Below are 25,785 nucleotides of genomic sequence, written 5' to 3'. Positions count from 1 at the left end.
ACTAAAGTGACACTAAATGCTGCAGCAGCATTTCTGTGTAAGCATGCGATCTCACCCCAGTAAAGAATTCTCAGCTACACTGCTCATTACTTCTGTATGTTCTCCATGTTGCTGGGGTTTCTGAGCGTGTGCTACAAAGATATTGGACCAGGACGTTCTCTTCTCTATGCGTGCAATGTATGGCAGACATGATAGCAGTAAGCTAAGAAAAACTGCTAGGGAAAACTGGGAATTAGAGTTAGAGGCTGCAAAGGATGGGGGGGGGGGGGGGACTGCTAAAAAAAAAAAAAAAAGAAAAAGCACGCAGACTACAGGTCAAATAATGGCCAGAATGTGTTAAACACACGGCTGCTTATTCTAAAGACTCACCTAAAAGGTTAGGTACGCTTTAAACACAAAGAGTTCTAAACCAAGCCATCTTTGGCTAGGTTCACATCTGCGTTAGAGGCCATGTTAAGGAGAATGACATAAAAAAAATAGTGCAGAATGCTTAAAATTTTTATCTGATAAAACTATGGCCGCCATGACAGAAACCCAATGGTACCCATTAGAGTCAATGGCTTCCGTTAGTGTCCATCATGTGAATGATCCGACACTTTTTCTTGTTTTTCTGTTCCAATGACTGAACATAAAACATGGAAAAACTAAAAACGTAGATGTAAACGCAGTCTCTTCTAGCATATATGTGGAATTTAGTATATTCAAATTACTTTTAATTTCTGATACAGTGTTATGAAGCCTAACACCGTAAAATACTTACCAGCTTTATAAGCAATGGCATTTGATGCTGGCACAGACTTCTTATAACAAAGGAATACACTAGATCCCCACTGAAAAAGGGAAAAAAGTAAATTCAAAATTTAAATATTTTATTTCCACAAGCTTGTATTTTTTTTTTTTTATACACAGGAACAGTATTTACCTTTTCTATTAGCCAAGGCTCTGTTTACACCAGCATTGTGGCTTCAGTTTATAGCAGATTCAAACTGACCCTATATACAATGGGGTCCATTAGGGTTCCATTGAGAGTAGCGATGAATGCTGCGCTATTCTTCCAGTCAAAAGTGGTGGAAACCCTGATGGAACCTCCAAACACGTAAACCGAGCCTTAGGCCTTATTCACACGACAGTGTTCGTGAAAACATAATTACAGTATGGGACAGTATTCCCGCGGGGAATGATGCTAGGAGCCCGGCTCCCTGAACGGTCTTCGGTCTGGGAAATGCGGCCAACATTTCTGTCTGTATATCACGGACCGAACACGGTCGTGTGAATAAGGCCTTAGTCTTATTACCACGTCTCATATCTTTATATACACATTGCCATTTTTTTCAAATTTTATATACTGTAAATATACAGTACTGTGCAAATGTTTTAGCTATAGAAAAATGCTGCAAAGAATGCTTTAAAAAACAAATAGATTTTTTTTTTTATCAATTAGCGAAGTGAATTAACAGAAATCTAAATCAATATTTGCCTTTAAAACCGAATGAATTCTTCTAGGTACAGTGGCACACCGTTTTTGAAGGAACTCGGCAGGGAGGTTGTTCCAAAAATCTTGGAGAACTAATCACAAATCTTCTGTGAATGTAGGCTTCCTCAAATCCTTCTATCTCTTCATGTAATTCTAGACAGACTTGTCGATGTTGAGATCAGGGCTCTGTGGGGGCTGCAGCATCACTTCTAGGGCTTCTTGTTCTCCTTTACACAGAAGAAAGTTCTTATTGACATCGGCTGTATGTTTGGGGTCGTTGTCCTACTGCAGAATATATTTGGTGCCAATCAGATGCCTCCGTGATGGTATTGCATGATGGATAACTATCTGCCTGTATATATCACCATTAATCCTGACAAAATCCCCAACTCCATTTGCTGAAATACAGCCAGAAACGTGCAAGGAACCTCCACCATGCTTCACTGTTGCCTGCAGACACTCATTATTGTACCGCTTTCCAGCCCTTTAGTGAACGGCCTTCTATTATAGCCAAATATTTCAAATTTTGGACTCATCAGTCCAAAGCACCTGCTGACATTTTTCTGCACCCCAGTTCCTATGTCTTTGTGCACAGTTGAGTCGCTTGGCCTTGTTTCCACGTCAAAGGTTTGGCTTTTTGGACACAATTCTTCCATGAAGACCACTTCTGGCCAGACTTCTCAGAACAGTAGATTGTAGGGTGTACCCGGGTCCCACTGGTTTCTGACAGTTCTGAGCGGATGGTACTGCTGGACATATTCAGTTTTCGAAGGGAAGTATGTGTCCTAGATCTGCTGCACTAAGTTTCCTTGGCCGACCACTACATGTAGGGTCTTCAACGTTGCCCGTTTCTTTGTGCTTCTTTAAAAAAGCTTGAACAGCACATTTTGAAACCCCAGTCTGCTTTGAAACATTTGCCTGGGAGAGACCTTGCTGATGCAGTATAATACCTTCTGTATTGTTGCTGTGCTCAGTCTTGTCATGGCGGACCTGTGACTTGAAACAGTCTTCCACAACCTCAGCTTTGTAGCAGAGTTCCTCACCCAGTTTAAGCCATCTTCACAGCTGTTACGGTTACAGTTAATGGCTGTTTCAACCTACATATGAAAATGATCATCATCACCTGTTTGGTATAATTGGTTAATCATACACCTAACTATACTCCTACAAAACCCATGACTTTTCGCCAGTGTACCTAGAAGAAGTGATGCTGTTTTGAAGGTAAAGGGTGGTCACACCTCAATTAACAAAATACAAGGTGAATAACCAAACCGAAATCTAAATCAAACCAATATTTGAAGAAAGAAAAAAAGAAGATTGATTACTTACCGGTAATCGTTTTTTCATGAACCTATGACAGCCCCCCTGGAGAGTCATCCCATTCGCTGGACAGAAAGACTATAAAAAAAGGACACACCTCTCCACACACCCAGTCTTTAGAAAGAACTCCGGATGAGAATTAGTTATCTTTTATCTATATATACACACACACACACACACACACACACACACACCATTCATTTATTATATTTTAATTTTCTTTTTCTGCACCTACTTTGTGAAAAACTACCCCACAGCATAAATATATATATATTTATAGTCATATATATCATATATATACAAGAGATACCAAGGAAGTTTACTGAAGGGGGGGGAATTGGGGGGTGCTGTCATAGGTTCATGAATAACCGATTACACACCTATGACAGCATCCCTGGAGATGTGAAATAGAACCCCAGTTTTTAGGGTGGGACTACAGCTTGTAGAACTTTCGACCAAAGGCTAAGTCAGTGACTGAATGCAACTGTAATCTATAATGCTTAAAGGGAACCTGTCACCAGCATTTCACCTATTGAACTTTACTTCTCCCTCACTGGTCGCTGCTATAAAAAGTTCATTGCCGTTATCCCCTCTCCTAAACTCCTCTTCCGACTGTAAATATCGGTCTGCAAACGTTTTTCGCCTTTTATCGTAATTATGCGGTGTCCCTTTGTGCGCACACACCAAAAGAGGACATCAATGCACAAGCGCAGGATTTTGTGTGCTGGGGGAAGGTGAGGAGCTGTCAATCAAAAGTAAGGAGGCGAAGTAAACTTGGAAAGACTTGAGGAATGAAGATATGACTCTTTCCAAACGAAGATTTGACTCTTTTCAAATGAAGATCTGACTCTTTTCTGCTCATTAGCATACGGTGTGGGAACACTAAAAAGCTAAATACTAAAGCTACAGAGCCGACTAAGAAGATAATTATAGGTTATATAGAAATGATTTTTCACCCACTACCACCAGGTATAGTCGGTTTAATAGGTGAAATGCTGGTGACAGGTTCCCTTTAATAAAGATGTGGGGTGAACTCCATGTAGCCGCTCAGCAAATCTGGTATAGAGATGTGTTGGCTCTTTCTGACCAAGAAGTAGATACAGCTCTGGTGGAATGAGCTCCAAATAATTCTGGGGGATTAGTGTTCTGGCCCACATAGGCTAAGTGTATGGCCTGTTAAATTCACCTTGCTATTGTCGGTCTACTAGCTACCAAACCTCTATTTGTACCCTGGAACTGAACAAGGAGATTCTCTGAAGACCTCCAGGTAGTGGACTAAGCATTTCCTCACATCTAAACAATTAAATTCCTGCTCCTTTGGATTTTTTGGGGAGTCACAAAAGGAGGGCCGAATAATCTCCTTGTCTTGATGAAATGGGGAAATTACCTTTGGCAAAAATCTGGTACGGTCTTCATAATTACTCGATCGTCCAATACTAAAGTGTAAGGGGGGGGGGGCCGAGAGGGCCTGAATTTCACTTACTCTTCGGGCAGTGGTAACTGCTAGTAAAAAGGTCATCTTTAGAGTGAGAAATTGAATGGACAGGGAGTTCAAAGGATGAACCCCTCAAAGCAGTAGGGACTAAGTTTAAGTCCCAAGGTGGGAACGAAGACCTTATTTGGGGTCTTATCCTGGAGACCGCAATCCGGAACCTTCTAATCCAGGGGTGTTCTGCTAATCTGGAAGCATAAAAGGAGTTTAGGGCAGAAATCTGTACCTTTAATGTACTGGGCTTGAGGTTCTTGTCTAGTTCTGCCTGGTGAAAGTCTAATATCAGGGGAATATCTGGATCTGCTAACGGATCTATATCAATTCCTGTAAAGGTAAGATAAGCTTTCCAGACGCTTAAATATATATTAGAGGTAACAGGTTTCCTACTTGCCAGTAAACTAGAGATGACAGTTTCTGAGATACCTCTTTTCCTGAGGATTATCCTCGGTCTCCATGTAAGATGCAGCCTGGAGATGTCTGGATGAACCACTGGGCCCTGGGACAGGAGATCTAGTCTGTCTGGAAGGATGCATGGTTAGGTTACAGACAACGTCCTCAACCAGGTGAACCATGGTCTCTTTGGCCAAAATGGAGCAATCAGGATTACCGAGGGTTTGTCTTCTCTGATCTTCTTTAAAACTCCCGGGAGTAGACAAAGGGGGGGGGGGGGGAGCATAACTCTGTTCCTGGCTCAAACACTGGGAGAGAGCATCTACTGCTACTGGATATTCCCTGGGGTCTAGGGAGAAGAATCGGGGCACCTTCTTGTTCACCCTGGTAGTGAGCAGGTCTATGGAAGGATTCCCCCACCTGGCCACAATCATCCGGAAGATATCCTGATTCAGGGACCACTCTGACTGTAGCAACGGTCTTCTGCTCAAGAAGTCTGCTATCTGATTGTCCCTTCCCCTTAGATGGACAGCTAAAAGGGACGATAGATGCAGTTCAGCTAGGGAAAAGATCTCTGTAGCTAACTTCATCAGAAGCCCTGATCTTGTACCCCCCTGATGATTTATGCATGCTACTGTAGTCTGAAAGAATCTTTACACTTCTTCCCGAAAGAATAGGAATTGTATTTTTCCATAGCCTGAAGTACTGCCTCCAGTTCCCTGTAGTTGGAAAATCTTATGGAGGTTTGAGGATCCCACTGACCCTGAAGGCAGAAAGATTCGCCATGGGCTCCCCACCCCCAAGGACTGGCATCTGTTGTAATGTTCAGGCTTGGAGACATCTCCCATAAAACACCCTTCATGAGGTTTTCTACCTTCATCCACCACCTGAGAGAGAGTCTGGCTACCGAGGAAAGGAGGATTAAGTGATCTAGTGAGAGTTTGCTCTTGTCCCACTTCTCTAATATGTCCCTCTGCAGAGGTCTGGACCTGAACAGAGCCCACATTATGGCCGGATACAGGAGGTTTATAGACCCAGGACCGACATAGCCCTCCTGAAAGAAGTCAAGTCATCCAAAAAGAGGACTGAGACCCAGTCTATCAAGGGCTGGATCTTTCCCTGAGTGAGAAAAGACATCTGTCTGGAGGAGTCCCCTGAAGAGAAGATTTACAGTAGAGGGGATACTCTCCATCCAAAAATTTTTGTCAATTAGGAAGGAGTTTAGCCGTCTTAGGTTTATTATAACCCTGAATCGGCCCTCGTTTATTTACCAGAAAGAGGGGAGGAAAAGTAGCCTTTCCATATTTCTGGTCTCGGCACTGGCACCAGAAACCCCTTCTTGATGAGAGAAATAAACTCCGATTCTAGAGCCCACTGTTTCTCTGAATCCTTCAGCCTCTTTGTGGGGAGGAATCTGTCTGGAGGAGGGGACATTAATTCTAGCTTGTATCCTGTTTTTATGATATCTAGAACCCATTTGTTTGAAGAGATCTTTTCCCATTCTTGGCAGAAAAGGGATAAGCTACCTCCTACACCACTCCTTCTGGCATTATTGTTGGTGATCTTTATTCTTGGGATCGTTGAGGCATAAACAAGAAAACCCTGTTCTTAGGGAATTTAGAGGATCTAAATTCCTGTCCCTTGGGAATGGGCTTTCTATTAAATTTCCTGGGACGAAAGGAGTCTGGTTTGCCCTAGGTAGGAAACCCCTTCCTCCTATCAGATGCTTTCTCCAGATTATCCAGTGGAAGACCAAACAAAAAATCTCCTGAACAAGGGATAGAACAAAGTTTCCCTTTTGAGCCTGCATCTCCCTTCCAGGTCTTCAGCCATATAGCTCTTCTGGCTGAGTTGGATAGGGCTGCGGATCTGGCTGCCATACAGATCGGGTCCACTGAGGCATCAGCCAAAAAATCTGCGGCCTTAGACAAAACCGGGAGGGAAGCCAGTATCGGATCCCTAGGAGTCTTGTCCCGGAGATGAAGCTCCAATTGAGCTATTCAGATTTTAAGTGACCTGGCTACACATGTGGCCGCAATACCAGGTTTAAAGGCCCCTGCAGAGGCTTCCCAGGTTCTTTTTAGATAATAGTCTGCCTTCCTATCCATAGGATCGGGGAGAGACCCAAGATCCTCAAACGGTAAGGCATTTTTCCTAGATATCTTCGCTACTGGGGCATCCAGTGTGGGAAAACTATCCCAGTCCTTACGTAAACCCTCCTCAAAGGGATATTTTCTCTTCCAAATTTTGGTAATGCCCAAATTCCTGTCAGGGTTCCTCCATTCCCTCCTAACGAGGCTGGTTATATTCCTGTGAACAGGAAAAGTCCTCTGTTTCCTATGACCCATGCTCTCAAACATGATGTCCTAAATGGACCGGGGTTCCTTGGGGTCATCAATATGCATAGTGGCCGGTACGGCTTTAAGAAGTTGGTCCACGTCATCCGCTGGAAATAAGTTCTTCCCGCCCCCATCTTCGTCAGAGGAAAACTCAGAGGAGCATAGCTCCCCTTCCTCCTCAAACATTTCCTCTTCACTAAAGGAATTGGAAACACCTAGGCCAGGGATCTCAAGCACGTGGCCCGCGGGCCGCATGTGGCCCCTGAGGCTGTCATCTGCGGCCCGCGGGACACAGAGCCGCTAGTATCGGCTCTGCTCCGGTACTCTGAAATCCGTGACATCGCTGTCCATGAATGGACACGCGATGTCAGGGTCTTCCTCAGAGCGGAGTCCCATGCTGAGCGCTAGCAAAGGCTCTGCTCCGGGACTCTGTGGAATCCCTTGACATCACTGTCCATGAAGGGACACGCAACATCTGGGGCTTCCCCAGAGCCTGAGTCCAGAGAAGAACGCTAGTATAGGTTCTGCTCTGGGACTCTGTGGAATTCCCTGACATCGCTGTTCATATACAGTGAAGGAAATAAGTATTTGATCCCTTGCTGATTTTGTACGTTTGCCCACTGTCAAAGACAAGAACAGTCTAGAATTTTTAGGCTAGGTTAATTTTACCAGTGAGAGATAGATTATATTTAAAAAAAAACAAAAAACAGAAAATCACAGTCAAAATTATATATATTTATTTGCATTGTGCACAGAGAAATAAGTATTTGATCCCTTTGGCAAACAAGACTTAATACTTGGTGGCAAAACCCTTGTTGGCAAGCACAGCAGTCAGACGTTTTTGTAGTTGATGATGAGGTTTGCACACGTTAGATGGAATTTTGGCCCACTCCTCTTTGCAGATCATCTGTAAATCATTAAGATTTCGAGGCTGTCGCTTGGCAACTCTGATCTTCAGCTCCCTCCATAAGTTTTCGATGGGATTAAGGTCTGGAGACTGGCTAGGCGACTCCAGGACCTTAATGTGCTTCATTTTGAGCCACTCCTTTGTTGCCTTGGCTGTATGTTTCGGGTCATTGTCGTGCTGGAAGACCCAGCCACGAGCCATTTTTAATGTCCTGGTTGAGGGAAGGAGGTGGTCACTCAGGATTTGACGGTACATGGCTCCATCCATTCTCCCATTGATGCGGTGAAGTAGTCCAGTTCCCTTAGCAGAGAAACACCCCCAAAACATAATGTTTCCACCTGCATGCTTGACAGTGGGGACGGTGTTCTTTGGGTCATAGGCAGCATTTCTCTTCCTCCAAACACGGCGAGTTGAGTTAATGCCAAAGAGCTAAATTTTAGTCTCATCTGACCACAGCACCTTCTCACAATCACTCTCACAATCATCCAGATGTTCATTTGCAAACTTCAAACGGGCCTGTACATGTGCCTTCTTGAGCAGGGGGACCTTGCGGGCACTGCAGGATTTTAATCCATTACGGCGTAATGTGTTACCAATGGTTTTCTTGGTGACTGTGGTCCCAGCTGCCTTGAGATCATTAACAAGTTCCCCCCATGTAGTTTTCGGCTGAGCTCTCACCTTCCTCAGGATCAAGGATACCCCACGAGGTGAGATTTTGCATGGAGCCCCAGATCGATGTCGATTGACAGTCATTTTGTATGTCTTCCATTTTCTTACTATTGCACCAACAGTTGTCTCCTTCTCACCCAGCGTCTTACTTATGGTTTTGTAGCCCATTCCAGCCTTGTGCAGGTCTATGATCTTGTCCCTGACATCCTTAGAAAGCTCTTTGGTCTTGCCCATGTTGTAGAGGTTAGAGTCAGACTGATTAATTGAGTCTGTGGACAGGAGTCTTTTATACAGGTGACCATTTAAAGAGGCTCTGTCACCAGATTTTGCAACCCCTATCTGCTATTGCAGCAGATCGGCGCTGCAATGTAGATTACAGTAACGTTTTTATTTTTAAAAAACGAGCATTTTTGGCCAAGTTATGACCATTTTCATATTTATGCAAATGAGGCTTGCAAAAGTACAACTGGGCGTGTTGAAAAGTAAAAGTACAACTGGGCGTGTATTATGTGCGTACATCGGGGCGTGTTTACAACTTTTACTAGCTGGGCTTTCTGATGAGAAGTATCATCCACTTCTCTTCAGAACGCCCAGCTTCTGGCAGTGCAGATCTGTGACGTCACTCACAGGTCCTGCATCGTGTCGGCACCAGAGGCTACAGTTGATTCTGCAGCAGCATCAGCATTTGCAGGTAAGTAGCTACATCGACTTACCTGCAAACGCCGATGCTGCTGCAGAATCATCTGTAGCCTCTGGTGCCGACACGATGCAGGACCTGTGAGTGACGTCACAGATCTGCACTGCCAGAAGCTGGGCGTTCTGAAGAGAAGTGGATGATACTTCTCGTCAGAAAGCCCAGCTAGTAAAAGTAGTAAACACGCCCCGATGTACGCACATAATACACGCCCAGTTGTACTTTTACTTTTCAACACGCCCAGTTGTACTTTTGCAAGCCTCATTTGCATAAATACGAAAATGGTCATAACTTGGCCAAAAATGCTCGTTTTTTAAAAATAAAAACGTTACTGTAATCTACATTGCAGCGCCTATCTGCTGCAATAGCAGATAGGGGTTGCAAAATCTGGTGACAGAGCCTCTTTAAGAAAGCGGTCTTTAATGCAGGCACCAAGTTGATTTGGAGCGTGTAACTGGTCTGGAGGAGGCTGAACTCTTAATGGTCAGTACGGGATCAAATACTTATTTCTATGTGCACAATGCAAATAAATATAATTTTGAATATGTGATTTTCTGTTGTTTTTTTTAATATATAATCTCTCTCTCACTGGTAAAATTAACAGCCTAAAAATTCTAGACTGTTCATGTCTTTGAAAGTGGGTAAACTTACAAAATCAGCAAGGGATCAAATACTTATTTCCTTCACTGTATAGACAGTTTGGTCAGGGTCTTCCCCAGAGCGGAGTCTCGGGCAGAGCGCTAGCATAGGATCTGCTCCGGGACTCTGGAATCCCCTGACATCGTTGTGCACATATGGACAACGATGTCTAGGGATTCCCCCGGAACTGGACAGTGATGTCAGGAGAACAGCTGGGGTCCAGTAGTAAAGCTCTGCCCAGGACTCCAGCTCTGGGTTTGCCCCTGACATCTCTGTCCATATATGAACAGTGATGTCAGGAGCAGAGCTGGAATCCCAGGCAGGGTGCTAGAAGCGGCTCTGCTCCGGGACTCCAGCTCTGGGCAAGCCCCTGACATCACTCTCCATACATGGACACTGATGTCAGTTGCTTCCCCAGAGTTCCGGAGTAGAGCCTATACTAGTGCTCCGCTCTGGGACCCCGGCTCTGGGGTTGCCCCTAATATCACATTCCGGTCCAGGAGGATCCCCTCACGTCACTGTGTATGAACAGTGACATCAGGGGCTCCTCCAGCAGAGGAATCCCTGGCCAAAGCGTAGGCACGGAGGCAGCATCTACAGAGGGCACGGCGGCAGCATCTACAGAGGGCACTGTGGCAGTATCTGCAGAGGGATCTGTGGCTCGATCTAAAAAGGGGCTGCCTAATTTTGACATTTGTTTGCGTCTGCCAACTGAGCTGCTGGACTGCATTTAGCGACACTTAAAGAGGCTCTGTCACCACATTATAAGTGCCCTATCTCCTACATAAGGAGATGGGCGCTATGATGTAGGTGACAGTGATGCTTTTTATTTAGAAAAACGATCTATTTTAAACCACTTTATTAGCGATTTTTAGCTTTATGCTAATGAGTTTCTTAATGCCCAAGTGGGCGTGTTTTTACTTTCGACCAAGTGGGCGTTGTACAGAGGAGTGTATGACGCTGACCAATCAGCGTCATGCACTCCTCTCCCTTCATTTACACAGCAGCATCGCGTTCTTACTATAACACAATGTGCTGCCACATACACAGACATTAATGTTAATCAAGTGTCATGATAATGAATATACATGACCTCCAGCCTGGACGTCATGTGTATTCAGAATCCTGACACTTCTGAATCTTTTCTGTGAGATTTCCTGCAAGGGAAACAAAATCTCGTTTACATCGTAATCTCACGAGATTACGCGTGGCTTGCTGGAATCTCACAGAAAAGATTCAGAAGTGTCAGGATCCTGAATACACATGACGTCCAGGCTGGAGGTCATGTATATTCATGATCAGGACACTTGATTAACGTTAACGTGGGTGTATGTGGCTGCACATCGTGTTCTAGTAAGAACACGATGCTGCTGTGTAAATGAATGGAGAGGAGTGTATGACGCCGACTTGTCACTGATTGGTCAGCGTCATACACTCCTCTACAACGCCCACTTGGTCGAAAGTAAAAACACGCCCAGTTGGGCATTAAGAAACTCATTAGCATAAAGCTAAAAATCGCTAATAAGGTTGTTTAAAATGGATCGTTTTTCTAAATAAAAAGCATTACTGTCACCTACATTATAGCGCCGATCTCCTTCTGTAGGAGATAGGCCACTTATAATGTGGTGACAGAGCCTCTTTAAACTGTAAAAGTAGATTGCTGAAATAAGCACATGGAGAAATCTCACAAATTTCCGGTAAGTTTAAACCTAGCGCTATTATAATAGTAACGTAGTATTGTTATAGTAATGTAGTATTATAGTAACATAGTGTTCTAGTAGTTCAAATAACTAATTAACAATAATTTTGTAATGTATCAAATTTGAAAGTAATGCAGCCCGTCAACTTCAATTTTTTTCTATATGTGGTCCACTTACCCGGCCGAGTTTGAGACCCCTGGCCGAGGCCCTGCCGTGTCTTGCCAGACGAGGTGCTAGGAAAATCATGACTCTTTGAGGGATCTGAGGGAATTGTTAACCTCGGTACACACTATATCTTTTATGCTAGATGCAAGGCTGGGGGATTTCTCTGCCATGAGCTTATCTAAACAAAGCTGGCATAACCGCTTTTGATAAGAGGCTGCTAGCTTCCTACAACACACAGCACATTCTTTGCTGCGGGCCTTGTCCAACTTTTTCCTGGGACCCTCTCTGACCTAGGAAACATGCAATATACAAGGAAAGACAAAATTAATAATAGAAAAAAAGGTTTGCCCTTCCAGGCTTACTACAAGAGCCCATGCCGTTTAAAGTACCGGACTGGAGGATCTTCCTGGGTCTGATCACTCAGGTCGTTCCACGCGTCCTGCCGCTTCTCCTGGATCTTCCATGCTGGTTGATTTGTTGGAGCGGTCTTGTTTCAGCGATAAAAATAGGTCTAGGTTTGGCTGGGGAAGCTCTCAGGCCATGACGCGCTGTAGTCCCTCCTCCCCACATGGGCCGCCGGAGCACCGCTTCCTGGGACGTCTACGCTCCATTCCCACCGGAAGTGACGTGCACCGTGACCGGAAGTGGTCACTGTAGTGAGCCGGAAGCGGCCGAACGCTGGGTCACGGCTCTCTGCCTGTAAACTGGAGCCAGGCCTGACCCCAGGAGAGCTTCTTCCCCCCCCCCCCAGCGGAGACCCCCCCCCCTCACACGGCGGGAGACCACCACCTCCGTAGAGGGCAGCGGTGACCGACAAAGGAGGGAGATACCAGTCCTAGACTACAGGTTGCTCCCCAAGAGGCTTACAACTTCAGAAGACCTCCAGGAACACAGGTGAGTACCTGCTGGAGGGTCTGAAATCCTGGAGAGTGTCTTGATCTACAGGACAATCCCATCTGGAGGACAGGAAATCTGACTGGGTGTGTGGAGAGGTGTGTCCTTTTTTATATAGTCAGGCTTCCTGTCCAGCGAATGGGATGTCTCTCCAGGGGTGCGGTCATAGGTGAAAGGGTTAAAAAAAACAAAAAACTATTAATACTTCTATTTTTAAAAACACTCTTACTTCGCAAAAGATTTAGACAGTTGTGCTAAAACTTGAATGTACAGTACTGTGCAGCATTTTTCCCACAATTCTTTCAGCTTTGGCTCACACCAAGTCGCACTTTATAGTTAGATACAAACTACATATAAGGCCTGATTTACACGAGCGTAATATACGCGCGTGCGACGCGCGTGCTTTTCACGCGTGTCGTACGCACCTATATTACTCTATGGGGGCATGCAGACAGTCCGTGAGTTTTGCTCAGCGTGAGTGCGCTGAAAAAAACTCACGACATGTTCTATAATCGTGGGTTTTTCGCGCATCAGGCACCCATTGACGTCAATGGGTGCGTGAAAACCACGAAGGTCACACGGAAGCACTTCCGTGCAAACTGCGTGATTCGCGCAAGAGCTGTCAAACTGAATGTAAACAGAAAAGCACCACGTGCTTTTCTGTTTACAAACATCCGAACGGAGTGTCTTAGACATGAGCGAACCAAACTTTACCGGGTTCGGCCAAACTCGTTTTGACCGAACCCGGCAGGAGACAGTCACTGTGCAGGGTGCTGAAAGAGTTAAACTGGTTCAGCACCCTGGACAGTGACTTCCGATTCCAATATACGTGAACGTGTAAAAAAAAAAAAAGTTCTGACTTACCGATAACTCCCGGCTTCTTCCTCCAGTCTGACCTCCCGGGATGACAATTCAGTCCAAGTGACAGCTGCAGCCAATCACAAGCCAAGCACAGGCTGCAGCGGTCACATGGACTGCCGCGTCATCCAGGGAGGTGGGGCCAGATGTCAAGAGAGGCGCGTCACCAAGGACGCGTCACCAAGGACGCGTCACCAAGGCAACGGCCGGGAAGTTCTCGGTAAGTACGAACCTCTTTTTTTTAAAACAGGTTACTCGATATGGTGATCGGAATGCACTGTCGAGGGTGCTGAAAGAGTTACTGCCGATCAGTTAACTCTTTCAGCACCATGGACAGTGACTGACGTCGACTAGCCTCTTCTCTATGATGGCGGCTGCGCGAAAATCACACAGCCGCGCATCATACACGGATGACATACGGAGCTGTCAAGTGCCTTTTGCGCACGCAAAACGCTGCGTTTTTTGCGCGCGCAAAACGCACATGCTCGTGTAAATCAGGCCTAAAGCTGAGCAGACAATTTGCTTTACTTATCTTGTACTGGAATCAGTTAAAAGACATCCCTGGGTTTACACACATAGATTTCTTACTCATCGGACAGATCTTACAGATATTGAAATTGATCCGAGTTGGCCCAACATAGATATTTTGTTATGATAGACAAAATTCTCATTTTATGAGCTTCCTAGAATAAAACCGTCCTATTCCGTATAATGTTTACAGACTACAATCTTGGTGATTGGCAGACATTTTTAGCATGTCAGATTAGTTTTTGACATTTCAATCAGATCAAAAGGTCATTTACACACACCAATTTAGAATAATATTGCCCGGATTGGATAGAAATTTGACAGCTATATGTATTAAAAGGAGGGTGAACGTCGAATTAAAAAAACGCATATATGCATATATCAGCCTAAATTTTATCTCAAGTCGGCCATACACATAAGACAATCCTCAGCTGCAATGCAGCCAATCAATCGTCCGTGGATTTGTTTTGTTCGAACGATCCCATCCGCAACAGAAAAGACTAAACGAAGACTAAACTGCTTGATAAGGGAGTTCGTTTAAAAGAAACAAAAAAAACTGGAATACCTGGGGCTTGTGAAACGTCGCAAATGAATTCAGCCGATCATGCCATACACCTGTACATTCAGCCGACCACGTCAGAAATTTCCCAACCTGGCCAATCACATATTTGGAAGACAGAATTTTGTCATTCATTTTTTCAACGGATGGTCGGCCGAAAAGGCCAAAGCCTACCATTTTGGCCGACATCTCATGTGCATGGGTAGCTTTATAAATTTTATTTTGTACTTGTAAAGACTTCATATGTACTGAATGAATATCAGAAAAATGCTCTCAACCAGCAGGCACTCTTGAAATATGTGAGCTCTGCAACCTGCAATTGTTTATGTAGTTCTGGATAAGAATAGGGTAAAAAAAACATTATGTAAATAAAATTTAGTAGATGATACCGTTCCAATCTTAACTTTTTTTTTTTTTGTAAATGTTTTTTTATAGTTCTGTAATGTCTAGGCTCTAAGTTCACACTTGCGTTGTATAATCCGTTACTCCGATCCGTTTTTATCATTCGGATCTAAAAATGGATCAGTTAAAATCCTATTGAAATCTAAAAAACCGGATGCAAACGGATTACAATCTGTATCAGTTTTACATTGACACGAATGCTAAAAATAACCGATTCGTTAGAGGCGCGTTTTTTTTTTGAACAGAGTGAAAGTCCTGTACTCTGCACTTTTATCTGTTGTTGCATCAGTACAAGAATACTCGTCCTGCTGATTGCATGGGCATAGCAAGTGTACCCGTGCAATCAGGAGTGGGTGCAATGGCTGTAAAACACAGCCGCAACCCCACTCTATTGGTGGAGATCAGAGAAACCTTTAAATCGTTAAACTCCGTAGATGCCACAGTCAATGGCATCTAAGGTGTTTCAGGGAGAAAGAGGGGCTACCTCTAAGTCCATCGGATGCCGATGGGTTACTATGGCAATCAGGAGTCTAACAGACAATAATGCTTTAAAATAAAATGTATTCCAAAGTATTATAGATCTCTGCTTCAAGTCCCCAAGTTAAAATAAAAAAAGTCAATAAAAAATAAATACAAAACAAAAAAAAAAAATTCTCCAAAAAATACACCTGTCTTTAAAAATAGTTCACTAGAAAAATAAAATACATATTTGTTACAGTCACAACCGTAATGGCTCGTAGAGTAGAGATAATCTATAATAAATACTGCAACGTGTCAAAAACAACTGTGGCACATTTACTGTTTTGTCCATTTCCCACACTCCCCCTCAAAAAAATACATAAAATTTGTCAAATTATATGAACCCCATAGTGGTACCAATAAAAACTACTGCAAAAGACAAGCCCTCATACAGCTACATCGATGGAAAAATAAAAAATAAAAATAGTTAGGAGTCTCAGAATGCAGCGACACAAAAATGACAAACGTATTTTTTTTTCCCCACAAAACACTTCCTGTGCAAAAACGCACTAGCTACATTTGGTATTTCAGTATTCTTATCGATCATTTGAATAAAGACATAACAGATACCTCATTATTTCTAGTTACTTACATATGGTTTTAAACATTCAGAATGTAACGGATATGATCCAGACATTACTACAGTTAAACAGTTGCACTTGTGGCTGGCATATGGCCCCAATGTATTTGGTTTCTTACCATTCCACCATTGAGGTTTTTATCAACCTTGCAGAAGGTGTGTGGTGGAGTCTCCCCCTTGTTAGTGATGATCACACAGACGTCTGTAACGGCTAAAGAGTTTTGAGTGCGATCTGGTGGTGCCCGGCGATAAGTGATGAATATCCGTGATGAGCTATTTGAGCTATTGTTGACATTAGCACAGCGTCCATATGGAGTAGCTTGAATGGTTTCACAGCCAGACATAAGGCGTTCTTTTCCTTCATTCAGCACTCTAAAAGAAATAATAGGAAAGATGGTTATATAGAAAAATTATTTAGGGAATAGAAATAACCACAAAGACACAAAGTCTGAAGAGGGGACAGAAGTGTGTGAAGTGTTTGTTTTATGGTAAATTCTACGCAAAAACAAACACTGAATATATAATGTTCAGAGACTCACTGTTCAAAGTTGCCACTGAATCTCAACGTAAAAACAAATGGGGAATTGGTTAAAATATTTATGTTACTTTATTGGCACAGAAAAATGGAAAATTTTGACATGCCATATTTGTCACACTTCACTCTTCTTGATACTTCAAATACACAGATTGTGAAGAAATCACAGCACTCCAAGTCGTTTAAAAATGCAAAAATACGGACTCCGCACACAAAACTGATAGAATTCGCATATGCGCCCTATCCTATTTAAATAGGCTTATGTGAATGAGTCTGTAGTCTCGTCTTCAAAGCCAATTTTATAGTTAACAAACAAACATGTGACATTTATTTAATATGCCATGTCTTATCTAGAGAACAGGGGTATCTAATCCCCAAATTTTCCATGCTCCGCTGATCCCATACCTCCCTTAACTCCTTAACGACTGCCCACCATCTCTTGACAGCAGGCGGTGCATGTGCTTAGTCTACAGCGAAGTCTTTTGGCGTCGCTGTAGATTAGGCTGAGGAGCGCTCCAGTGAGCGCTCATCCTCTGCTTGTATGTAAGTTTTAAGGGCAAATGTATGTTTTAATGCTTTTTTTTTTTTTTTTTAAATGTATAATTATTCCTACAGTGAAGTTTACGCTCAGACGGCACTGGTAACAGTTCAATATCATTCAGTATGGACTCTCTCCCAGAAAAATGCAGTGGACAGTCCGCAATCCAATGAGGGTGTGGATGGTAATTCTTATCCTTGTAGTTCCACCGAGCTCCTTATCGTCTCTCTCCACATTCAAAGAACTCCTGGTAGGAAAAGGATCTTATGTCTCTAATTGATGGAAAAAGGAAGACACATAGTGCAACACCCTCTGAAAAAAGATTGCTCCACGCCAAGTTTAATCCATACTCACAGAAGTAACAAGAAATAAAAGCATCAAGGTAAGTAAAAATCTTTAAAATTTCTAGGCGGCACGCCAAACACTCTCGACCTAGAGTGCCGCCTAGAAATTGTAAAGATTTTTACTTACCTTGTTGCTTTTATTTCTTGTTACTTCTGTGAGTATGGATTAAACTTGGCGTGGAGCAATCTTTTTTCAGAGGGTGTTGCACTATGTGTCTTCCTTTTTCCATCTATTAGAGACATAAGATCCTTTTCCTACCAGGAGTTCTTTGAATGTGGAGAGAGACGATAAGAAGCTCGGTGGAACTACAAGGATAAGAATTACCATCCACACCCTCATTGGATTGCGGACTGTCCACTGCATTTTTTTGGGAGAGAGTCCATACTGAATGATATTGGACTGTTACCAGTGCCGTCTGAGAGGTAAACTTCACTGTACTTTATATATGTTATTTAGGGTATTTGTTGGATCATACCCAATTTAGTTTTGCCTGCTCCGGTCTGAGAGAGATTTTGTGGGTATTTGAGCCAAGAGAAACCACCATTATATTTATAATTATTCCCGTTTGTCAAAGTTACGTGAAGCTCGACATGACTGTTAACTGCACACATCCTGTGGATATGTCATAAATGTCCCTGATGGGAAAACCCCTTTAACCCTTCCCCGACCACCCCACGTAGATTAACGGGCCGCAGAGCTAATCTACGTGAGCTCCTAACAGAGCACACAGGCGCTCCTCACAGCGATGATCCGAACAGATTAACCCCTTAAATGCGGCAGTCAATAGCGACCGCCGCATTTAAGTTGTTATAGCAACATCGGCACCCCACTGGGGGCCGATTGTTGCGGGGGAGGGGGGGTGACTTCTATGGCAACCGGAAGCCTAACAAAGGCTTCCGGTCTGCCATCTATTGAAGGCGATTACGTCCTGCAAGAGGCAGGACCTAATATGCCTCCTTTCAGTGTGAAACGGACAGGTATAATACCCTGCAATACATAAGTATACATAAATATTGCAGGGTATTATAACAACGATCCAACAGTTGGATCTTCAAGTCCCTAGTGGGACTACCAAAAAAAAAAAAAAAGTTAAAAATTTTTTTTTTACAAAAAGTTATATGTCGTTATAAAGTCCTTTATTATTAGAAAAAAATGAGAAAATAAACTATGCATAATTAGTATCGCCGCGTCCGTAACGGCCTGAACTATAAAAATATATTGTAATTTATCCCGCATGGTGAACGCCATAAAAAAAAAAAAAACAACAAAGAACCACTATACCGGAATTGCTATTTTTAGTCACTTCAGCTCCCAAACAATTGCATAAATAATAGGGATCAAAAAAAATCGCATGTACCGAAAAATTGCACCAATAAAAACTAGTTTGTTCAGCAAAAAACAAGCCCTCACACATCTTTCCTCATAGAAAAATAAAAAAAGTTGTGGCTCTTAGAATGTGGCGAGACAAAAACGAAATTTTTTTTTTTAAAACCGTGATTTTATCGTGCAAACACCGTAAAACATAAAAAACCTATATCATATGGTATCGCCGTAATCGCATCGACCCGCATAATAAATTAAATATGTCATTTATAGCGCACAGTGAACGCCGTAAAAAAAACAAGAAAAAAAAACCGCAATAGAAGTTTTGATGGCCTACTTCCACTAAATTCAGCAAAAAACCTATGGGATCAAAATGCTCACTATACCACTAGACAAATTCTTTTTAGGGCTGTAGTTTCCCAAATGGGGTCACCTCTGGGGGTATTCACTGTTTTGGTCCCTCTGGGGCTTTGCAAATGCGACATGACACCCGAAAACCAATTACGTAAACGTGAGCTCCAAAAGCCAAATAGCGCTTCTTCCCTTTTGAGCCCTGCCGTGTGTCCAAACAGCCGTTTATTACCACATATGGGGTATGGCCGTAATCAGGAGAAATTGCTTTACAACTCTTGGGGTGCTTTTTCTTCTTTATTCCTTGTAAACATTGATAATTTCTACGTTTTATTGAAAAAAAATGTATATTTTCATTTTTACGGACGAATTCCACTAAATTCGGCAAAAACCTGTGGGGTTAAAATGCTCACTATACCCCTTGATGAATTCCATGAGGGGTGTAGTTTGCCAAATGGTGTCTTTATGGTGGTGTTTCCACTGTTTTGGCACTACAAGACCTCTTCAAACCGGACATGGTGCCTAAAATATATTCTAATAAAAAGGAGGCCCAAAAATCCATTAGGTGCTCCTTTGCTTTTGAGGTCTATGCTTCAGTCCATTACCACACTAGCGTCACATGTGGGACATTTCTAAAAACTATATTATCTGGGCAATAAATATTGAGTTGCGATTCTCTGGTAAAACCTTTTGTGTCACAGAAAAAAAAATGGATTCATATGGATTTTCCGACAAAAAAAAAAGAAATTTGTACATTTCCACACTACGTTGCTTTAATTCCTGTGAAACACCTAAAGGATTAAGAAACTTTCTAAATGCTGTATTGAATACTTTGAGGGGTGCAGTTTTTAAAATTGGGTGACTTATGAGGGTTTCTAATATATAAGGCCCTCAATGCCACTTCAGAAGTGAACTGCTACCTATAAAAATCTGTTTTGGAAATTTTCTTGAAAATGTGAGAAATTGCTGCTAAAGTTCTAAGCCTTGTAACGTCCTAGAAAAATAAAAGGACGTTCAAAAAACGATGCCAACATAAAGTAGACATATGGGAAATGTTAATTAGTAACTATTTTGTGTGGTATTACCATGTTTTACAAGCAGATACATTTAAATTTAGAAAACTGCTAATTTTTGCAAATTTTCTCTACAGTTTGGTGATTTTCACAAATACTCAATTTATTGATCAAATAATTCCACTAACATAAAGTATAATATGTCACGAGAAAACAATCTCATAATCGCTTGGATAGGTAAAAGCATTCACAAGTTATTACCACATAAAGTGACACATCAGATTTGAAAAAATTGTCTGCGTTCACAAGGCCAAAACAGGCTCAGTCCTGAAGGGGTTAATATTATAAAAATAGATAGTAATTCCCCATACAAAGTTAACCCCCTAGTGCCCAGCCCATTTTAGGCCCTAATGACCAAGCTATTTTATTCGTTTTTCTATAGTCGCATTCAAAGAGCTATAACTTTTTTAGTTTTTAGTCTACATAGCTGTATGAGGACTTGTTTTTTTGTGGGATTAGTTGTACTTTTTAATAGCACCATTTTTAGGTACATATAATTTTTTTATTAACTTTTATTAACTTTTTTGGGGGGGGGGGGGGGAGGGTTTATAAAAAAAAACTTAAATTCCGCCAATGTTCTATGCGGTTTTAAATTGACGCCGTTCACTGTGCGATGTAAATAACATGTTCGCTTTATTCTATGGGTCGGTACGATTACGGCGATACCACATATGTAGAGGTTTTTTATGTTTTACGACTTTTGCACAATAAAAACACTTTTGAACTAAAATTATTTGTTTTTGCATCGTTGCTTTCCAAGAGCCGTAACTTTATTTTTCCATCAATGTAGTGATTTTGGGCTGGTTTTCTGCGGGACGAGACGTAGTTTTGATTAGTACTGTTTTGGGGTGCATGGGACTTATTGATTCATTTTTATTATTACTTTTTTGGGGGGCTTATTGATTCATTTTTATTATTACTTTTACGGTGTTCACCTTGCGGTTTAAATTACATATTAACTTTATTAATGGAGTCATTACGGTCGCGGCGATACCATATATGTGTACTTTTATTTATTTTTTACACTTTTACCAAATAAAACCACCTTTTATGGAAAAAAAAATGGATTTTTTTACTGTAATTTTTATTATTAATCTTTATTTCACATTTATTTCACTAGTCCCACTAGGGGACTTTACTGTGCGATCTTCAGATCGCTTCTATAATGCTTTGGTAAACTTTGTATACCAGAGCATTATTGCCTGTCAGTGTAAATCTGACAGGCAATCTGTTAGTACGTGCCTCCGGCGCATCCTAATAGGCATATGTCCAGGGCAGACCTGGGGGCTTTAATCAAGTCCCCGGCTGCCATGACACCCCATCGGAGACCCGCGATTGCATTCGCGGACCGCCGATGGGTGACAGTGGGAGCTCACTCCTTCTGTAAACAAAGTTAAATGCCACGGTCGCTATTGACGGCAGCATTTAAACGGCCACGATTGAAGTAAACTTCGATCGCGGGCGTTGGAGCAGGAGTTCAGCTGTCACCAGACAGCAGAGCCCCGGCTCCAGCCTGCACGGGAGACACGTGCAGGACTTCGACTAGGCTCACTTGAAAAGGCGTCAGCCTAGCCTAAAGGCCCCTTAGTGACGAACGTGAAAAGGCGTATTGCTGGTCACTAAGGGGTTAAAGGCTGTGTTAACGTCGCAGCCAAAAAGTTGTTTTTTTTTGCTATTTTTAAAAAAATAAAAATAAACACAAAACGCTCAAACATGTAAAAAATAGCCTAAACCTAAATCAATAAATCACAATTCTCTAAACTTAAAGAGGCTCTGTCACCACATTATAAGTGCCCCATCTCCTACATAAGGAGATCGGCGCTATAATGTAGGTGAGTAATGCTTTTTATTTAAAAAAAACGATCTATTTTCACCACTTTATTAACGATTTTAGATTTATGCTAATGAGTTGCTTAATGCCCAAGTGGGCGTGTTTTTACTTTAGACCAAGTGGGCGTTGTACAGAGGAGTGTATGACGCTGACCAATCAGCGTCATGCACTCCTCTCCATTCATTTAGGCAGCGCATACGGATCCTTTTAGATCGCTATGTGCGGTCTTATACTAACACATTAACGATACTGAAGTGTTTAGACAGTGAATAGACATTCCACGGGATGTCTATTCACAATCTCTGCACTTAGTTACTCTGTCTGTGGTAGTTACAGCAGAAGCAGCGTAATCTCGTTGTAACCTGTCATTTACCGCATAATCTCGCGAGATTACACTTCCTCTGCTGTAACTACCACAAACAGAGTAACGAAGTGCAGGGATTGTGAATAGACATCCCGTCCTAGCTGGAAGGAATGTCTATTCACTGTCTAAACACTTCAGTATTGTTAATGTGTTAGTAGAAGACCGCACATAGCGATCTATAAGGATCCCTATGCGCTGCCTAAATGAATGGAGAGTGCATGACGCTGATTGGTCAGCGTCATACACTCCTCTGTACAACGCCCACTTGGTCTAAAGTAAAAACACGCCCACTTGGGCATTAAGCAACTCATCAGCATAAGGCTGGGTTCACACACCCTATTTACGGACGTAAATAGCCCCGAATTACGTCCGAAAATACGGCTCCAAAGCGGCAGCAAACATCTGCCCATTCAATTGAATGGGTTTTACGATGTTCTGTGCCGACTGTCATTTTTTTACGCGCTGCTGTCAAAAGACGGCGCGTAAAAAAGACGCCCGCGTCAAAGTAGTACCTGTCACTTCTTGAGACGTAATTGGAGCCGTTTTCCCTGGACTCCATGGAAAAACAGCTCCAATTACGTCCGTAATGGATGCAGCGAAAAACGCCTGCACATGCCATTACGTCTGAAATTCGAGCTATTTTCTCCTGAAAACAGCTCCGTAATTTCAGCCGTAACGGAGGCTGCCGTGTGAATATACCCTAAATCTAAAATCACTAATAAAGTGGTGAAAATAGATCGTTTTTTTTAAATAAAAAGCATTACTGTCACCTACATTATAGCGCCCATCTCCTTATGTAGGAGATACGGCACTTATAATGTGGTGACAGAGCCTCTTTAAATCGAATGCATTAGCTAACACAGACCTTTTTTAGGGGAACTAGTTGGAAACGATCGTTTATTGCGACTGTCAGTGGATAAAAAAAGTCTTCTGACAAATCTTTTCCATCCAGAAAAAGTTACAAAATATGTACCCCAAAAAGGTGCTATTGAAAAATAGAACTCATCTCCCAAAAAACACGTCCTCATAGAGCTATGTCAACAGAAGGAAAAGTGTAATAGCTCTTTGAATGCGTAATGCGCAAACAAAAAAAAAATTCTTGGTCAATAAGGTCTAAAATAGGCTGGTCACTAAGGGATTAAGATCATTTTCTCAGGAGCGCAGAATGCAGCGTTTTAATGAAAAGTTATGCAATTTTCCAATCTCTGTTTACGGCAATTCAATAGGAACCTTCTAGGTTTACTTCCAGTGGACACAAATCTGTCCTGGTCATGTGATGATCACACATGCTGGTTACTGTACTGTAATCAGTCCTGCACCTGTGTGATCATCTTATGAACAGGACAGATTTTTATCCTCGAAGTAAACAAAGTTTCATTATCACGGAGCATTATAAGACTACATAAAAAGTAAAGGCACGTAAAAATCTATCTATCTATCTATCTATATATATATATATACACAAATAGATATAATCACAAAAATAGCAGCGAAGCAGCACTCAAATGAGTGCTGTTTTGCTGATATTTTTGTGATTCTGTATCGTATGAGGAGATGTCACTCCTTTGCAGAAGCTTGGCTGCTCGTCCGTCCGTGTATATATATATATATATATATATATATATATATATATATATATATATACACATACATACATACATACATACATACACACATACACACATATACACATATACACACACACTCTGCTGACTGATTAAATCTAAACGGAGTGCATCACCAAGTCAACAATGGTCTCCAGGGTTATACACCTAAAAAAAATACATGAGAAAAACTGCTTGGCTGCTCGCCAGTCCTTGTTCGTGTCCAATGCTTGGTTTCCAGGTAACAGGGGTTAAAGGGTCTACACACAGCAGGTGTGCACTTAATTACTCTGGATCACAGCCATGTGACCTGGGAGGATGAGGAAAGGCAAGTACAAAGATGAGTCACATGCATCCCTTTCACCGACAATATGGAATTGCGATAAACGCTGGAGTTATTTTTTTTTTAATAAGCCAAGTTAAAGTGTAGCTAAACATTTGACAAACTTCTGACATGTCATAGTGAGACCCCCACCAATCGCTAGAACGAAGCAGCTGAAGTGCTCGTGTGAGCGCTCATCCGCTTAGTTTCTCTTCGGCTTTTTCCGGAAATAAATGTATCGGTGTACGGACTTAATACAAAGTCTAGGAGTCCGTACTCCGATACATCGGCTTTCAGGAAAAAGCCGAACAGACTCGAAGCGGCTCAGCACTCACACGAGCGCTTCAGCTGCTTCGTTCTAGCGATTGGTGGGGGTCTCAGTGCTCGGACCCCCACCAATCCAAACTTCTGACATGTCTCTATGACATGTCAGAAGTTTGTCAAAGGTTTAGCTACACTTTAAAAGGCAAAAAAAATGTGTACATGACGTTTTAGCCCTACGTTTAGCATGTCCTTTTAGCCTCCGTTGGGCTGGTATACCTTTTTTGGAGGATGGAATAGCGTATTAAACTACACCGTTTCATCCATGGGATCCCCCCCCAAAAAAAAACGCATATATAAAAAGCGGCATCAGTCGCCCAGACTATAATGGTATTTATTTATCGTATGCATCATAAACAGGGTCGTGAGAGTTCATGATGTACAAGTTTAAGGACAAGTAAATGTAAATTAGTTGACTAGTAAATATTATGTCGAAATAAAAATATCCTTAGCTTTGTATGTCAAATCAACTAAATGTAGAAGGCCCCATGCACACGACCGTGCCCGCGAGCACGGCCGGCCGCCGACTGACAGTCGCATTTTCGGGCCGTGCTCCCATACAAAGCATGGGAACACGGCCCGCAAAATGCAAAAGAACGGACATGTTCCATAATTCCCGGAACATTTCCACGACACGGACACCCTTCCGTAGTGCTACGGAAAGGTGTCCGCGTTCAATGCAAGTGAATGGGTCCGTTTTTGCGGACCGCAATTGCGGTCCGCAAAAACTGAGGTTTTTTACGGTCGTGTGCATGGGGCCTAACAAAGTGTAATTCCAGTAATCAAAGTGAACCTGTATTTTAACCCCCTACTAATTATATACTGAGCTGTGCTCTAGCAGAAGCAAAAGTACAACACCGAGCCTTGTCGTCCTGCCCAAATTATAATAACAAAGTTCTCCTCCTGGTATCTATTTGGCGCTCTGACATTTCTTTCGGTCTATTCACATGGTGAATTCAAACTGCAGTTTATTGCGGTGGCTACCATGAAATTGCAGCATAACCCATCTTTTTTGTTCCTGAAATTGCAAATTATGCGCCAACTATATT

The 25,785-nt window shown here is 42.4% G+C and overlaps 1 protein-coding gene across 4 annotated transcripts in view; it reads right to left on the bottom strand.

The window, feature by feature from the left end:
• The window catches only part of DENND4C (DENN domain containing 4C), a 255,009-nt gene that overhangs the window by 155,040 nt on the left and 74,184 nt on the right, over positions 1-25,785 (bottom strand). For all 4 annotated transcript variants that reach the window (XM_075825782.1, XM_075825801.1, XM_075825792.1 and 1 more), the window contains exons 3-4: positions 16,249-16,501; positions 761-830 (exon numbers count right to left, since the gene is read on the bottom strand). In XM_075825782.1, coding sequence (XP_075681897.1) covers positions 761-830; positions 16,249-16,501 — 323 coding nt within the window. The remainder of the gene's footprint in view (positions 1-760; positions 831-16,248; positions 16,502-25,785) is intronic.

The sequence above is a fragment of the Rhinoderma darwinii genome, chromosome 1 (assembly GCF_050947455.1).
Source record: "Rhinoderma darwinii isolate aRhiDar2 chromosome 1, aRhiDar2.hap1, whole genome shotgun sequence".
NCBI lineage: Eukaryota > Metazoa > Chordata > Amphibia > Anura > Rhinodermatidae > Rhinoderma > Rhinoderma darwinii.
This window is presented reverse-complemented; position numbering and strand designations above follow the sequence as displayed.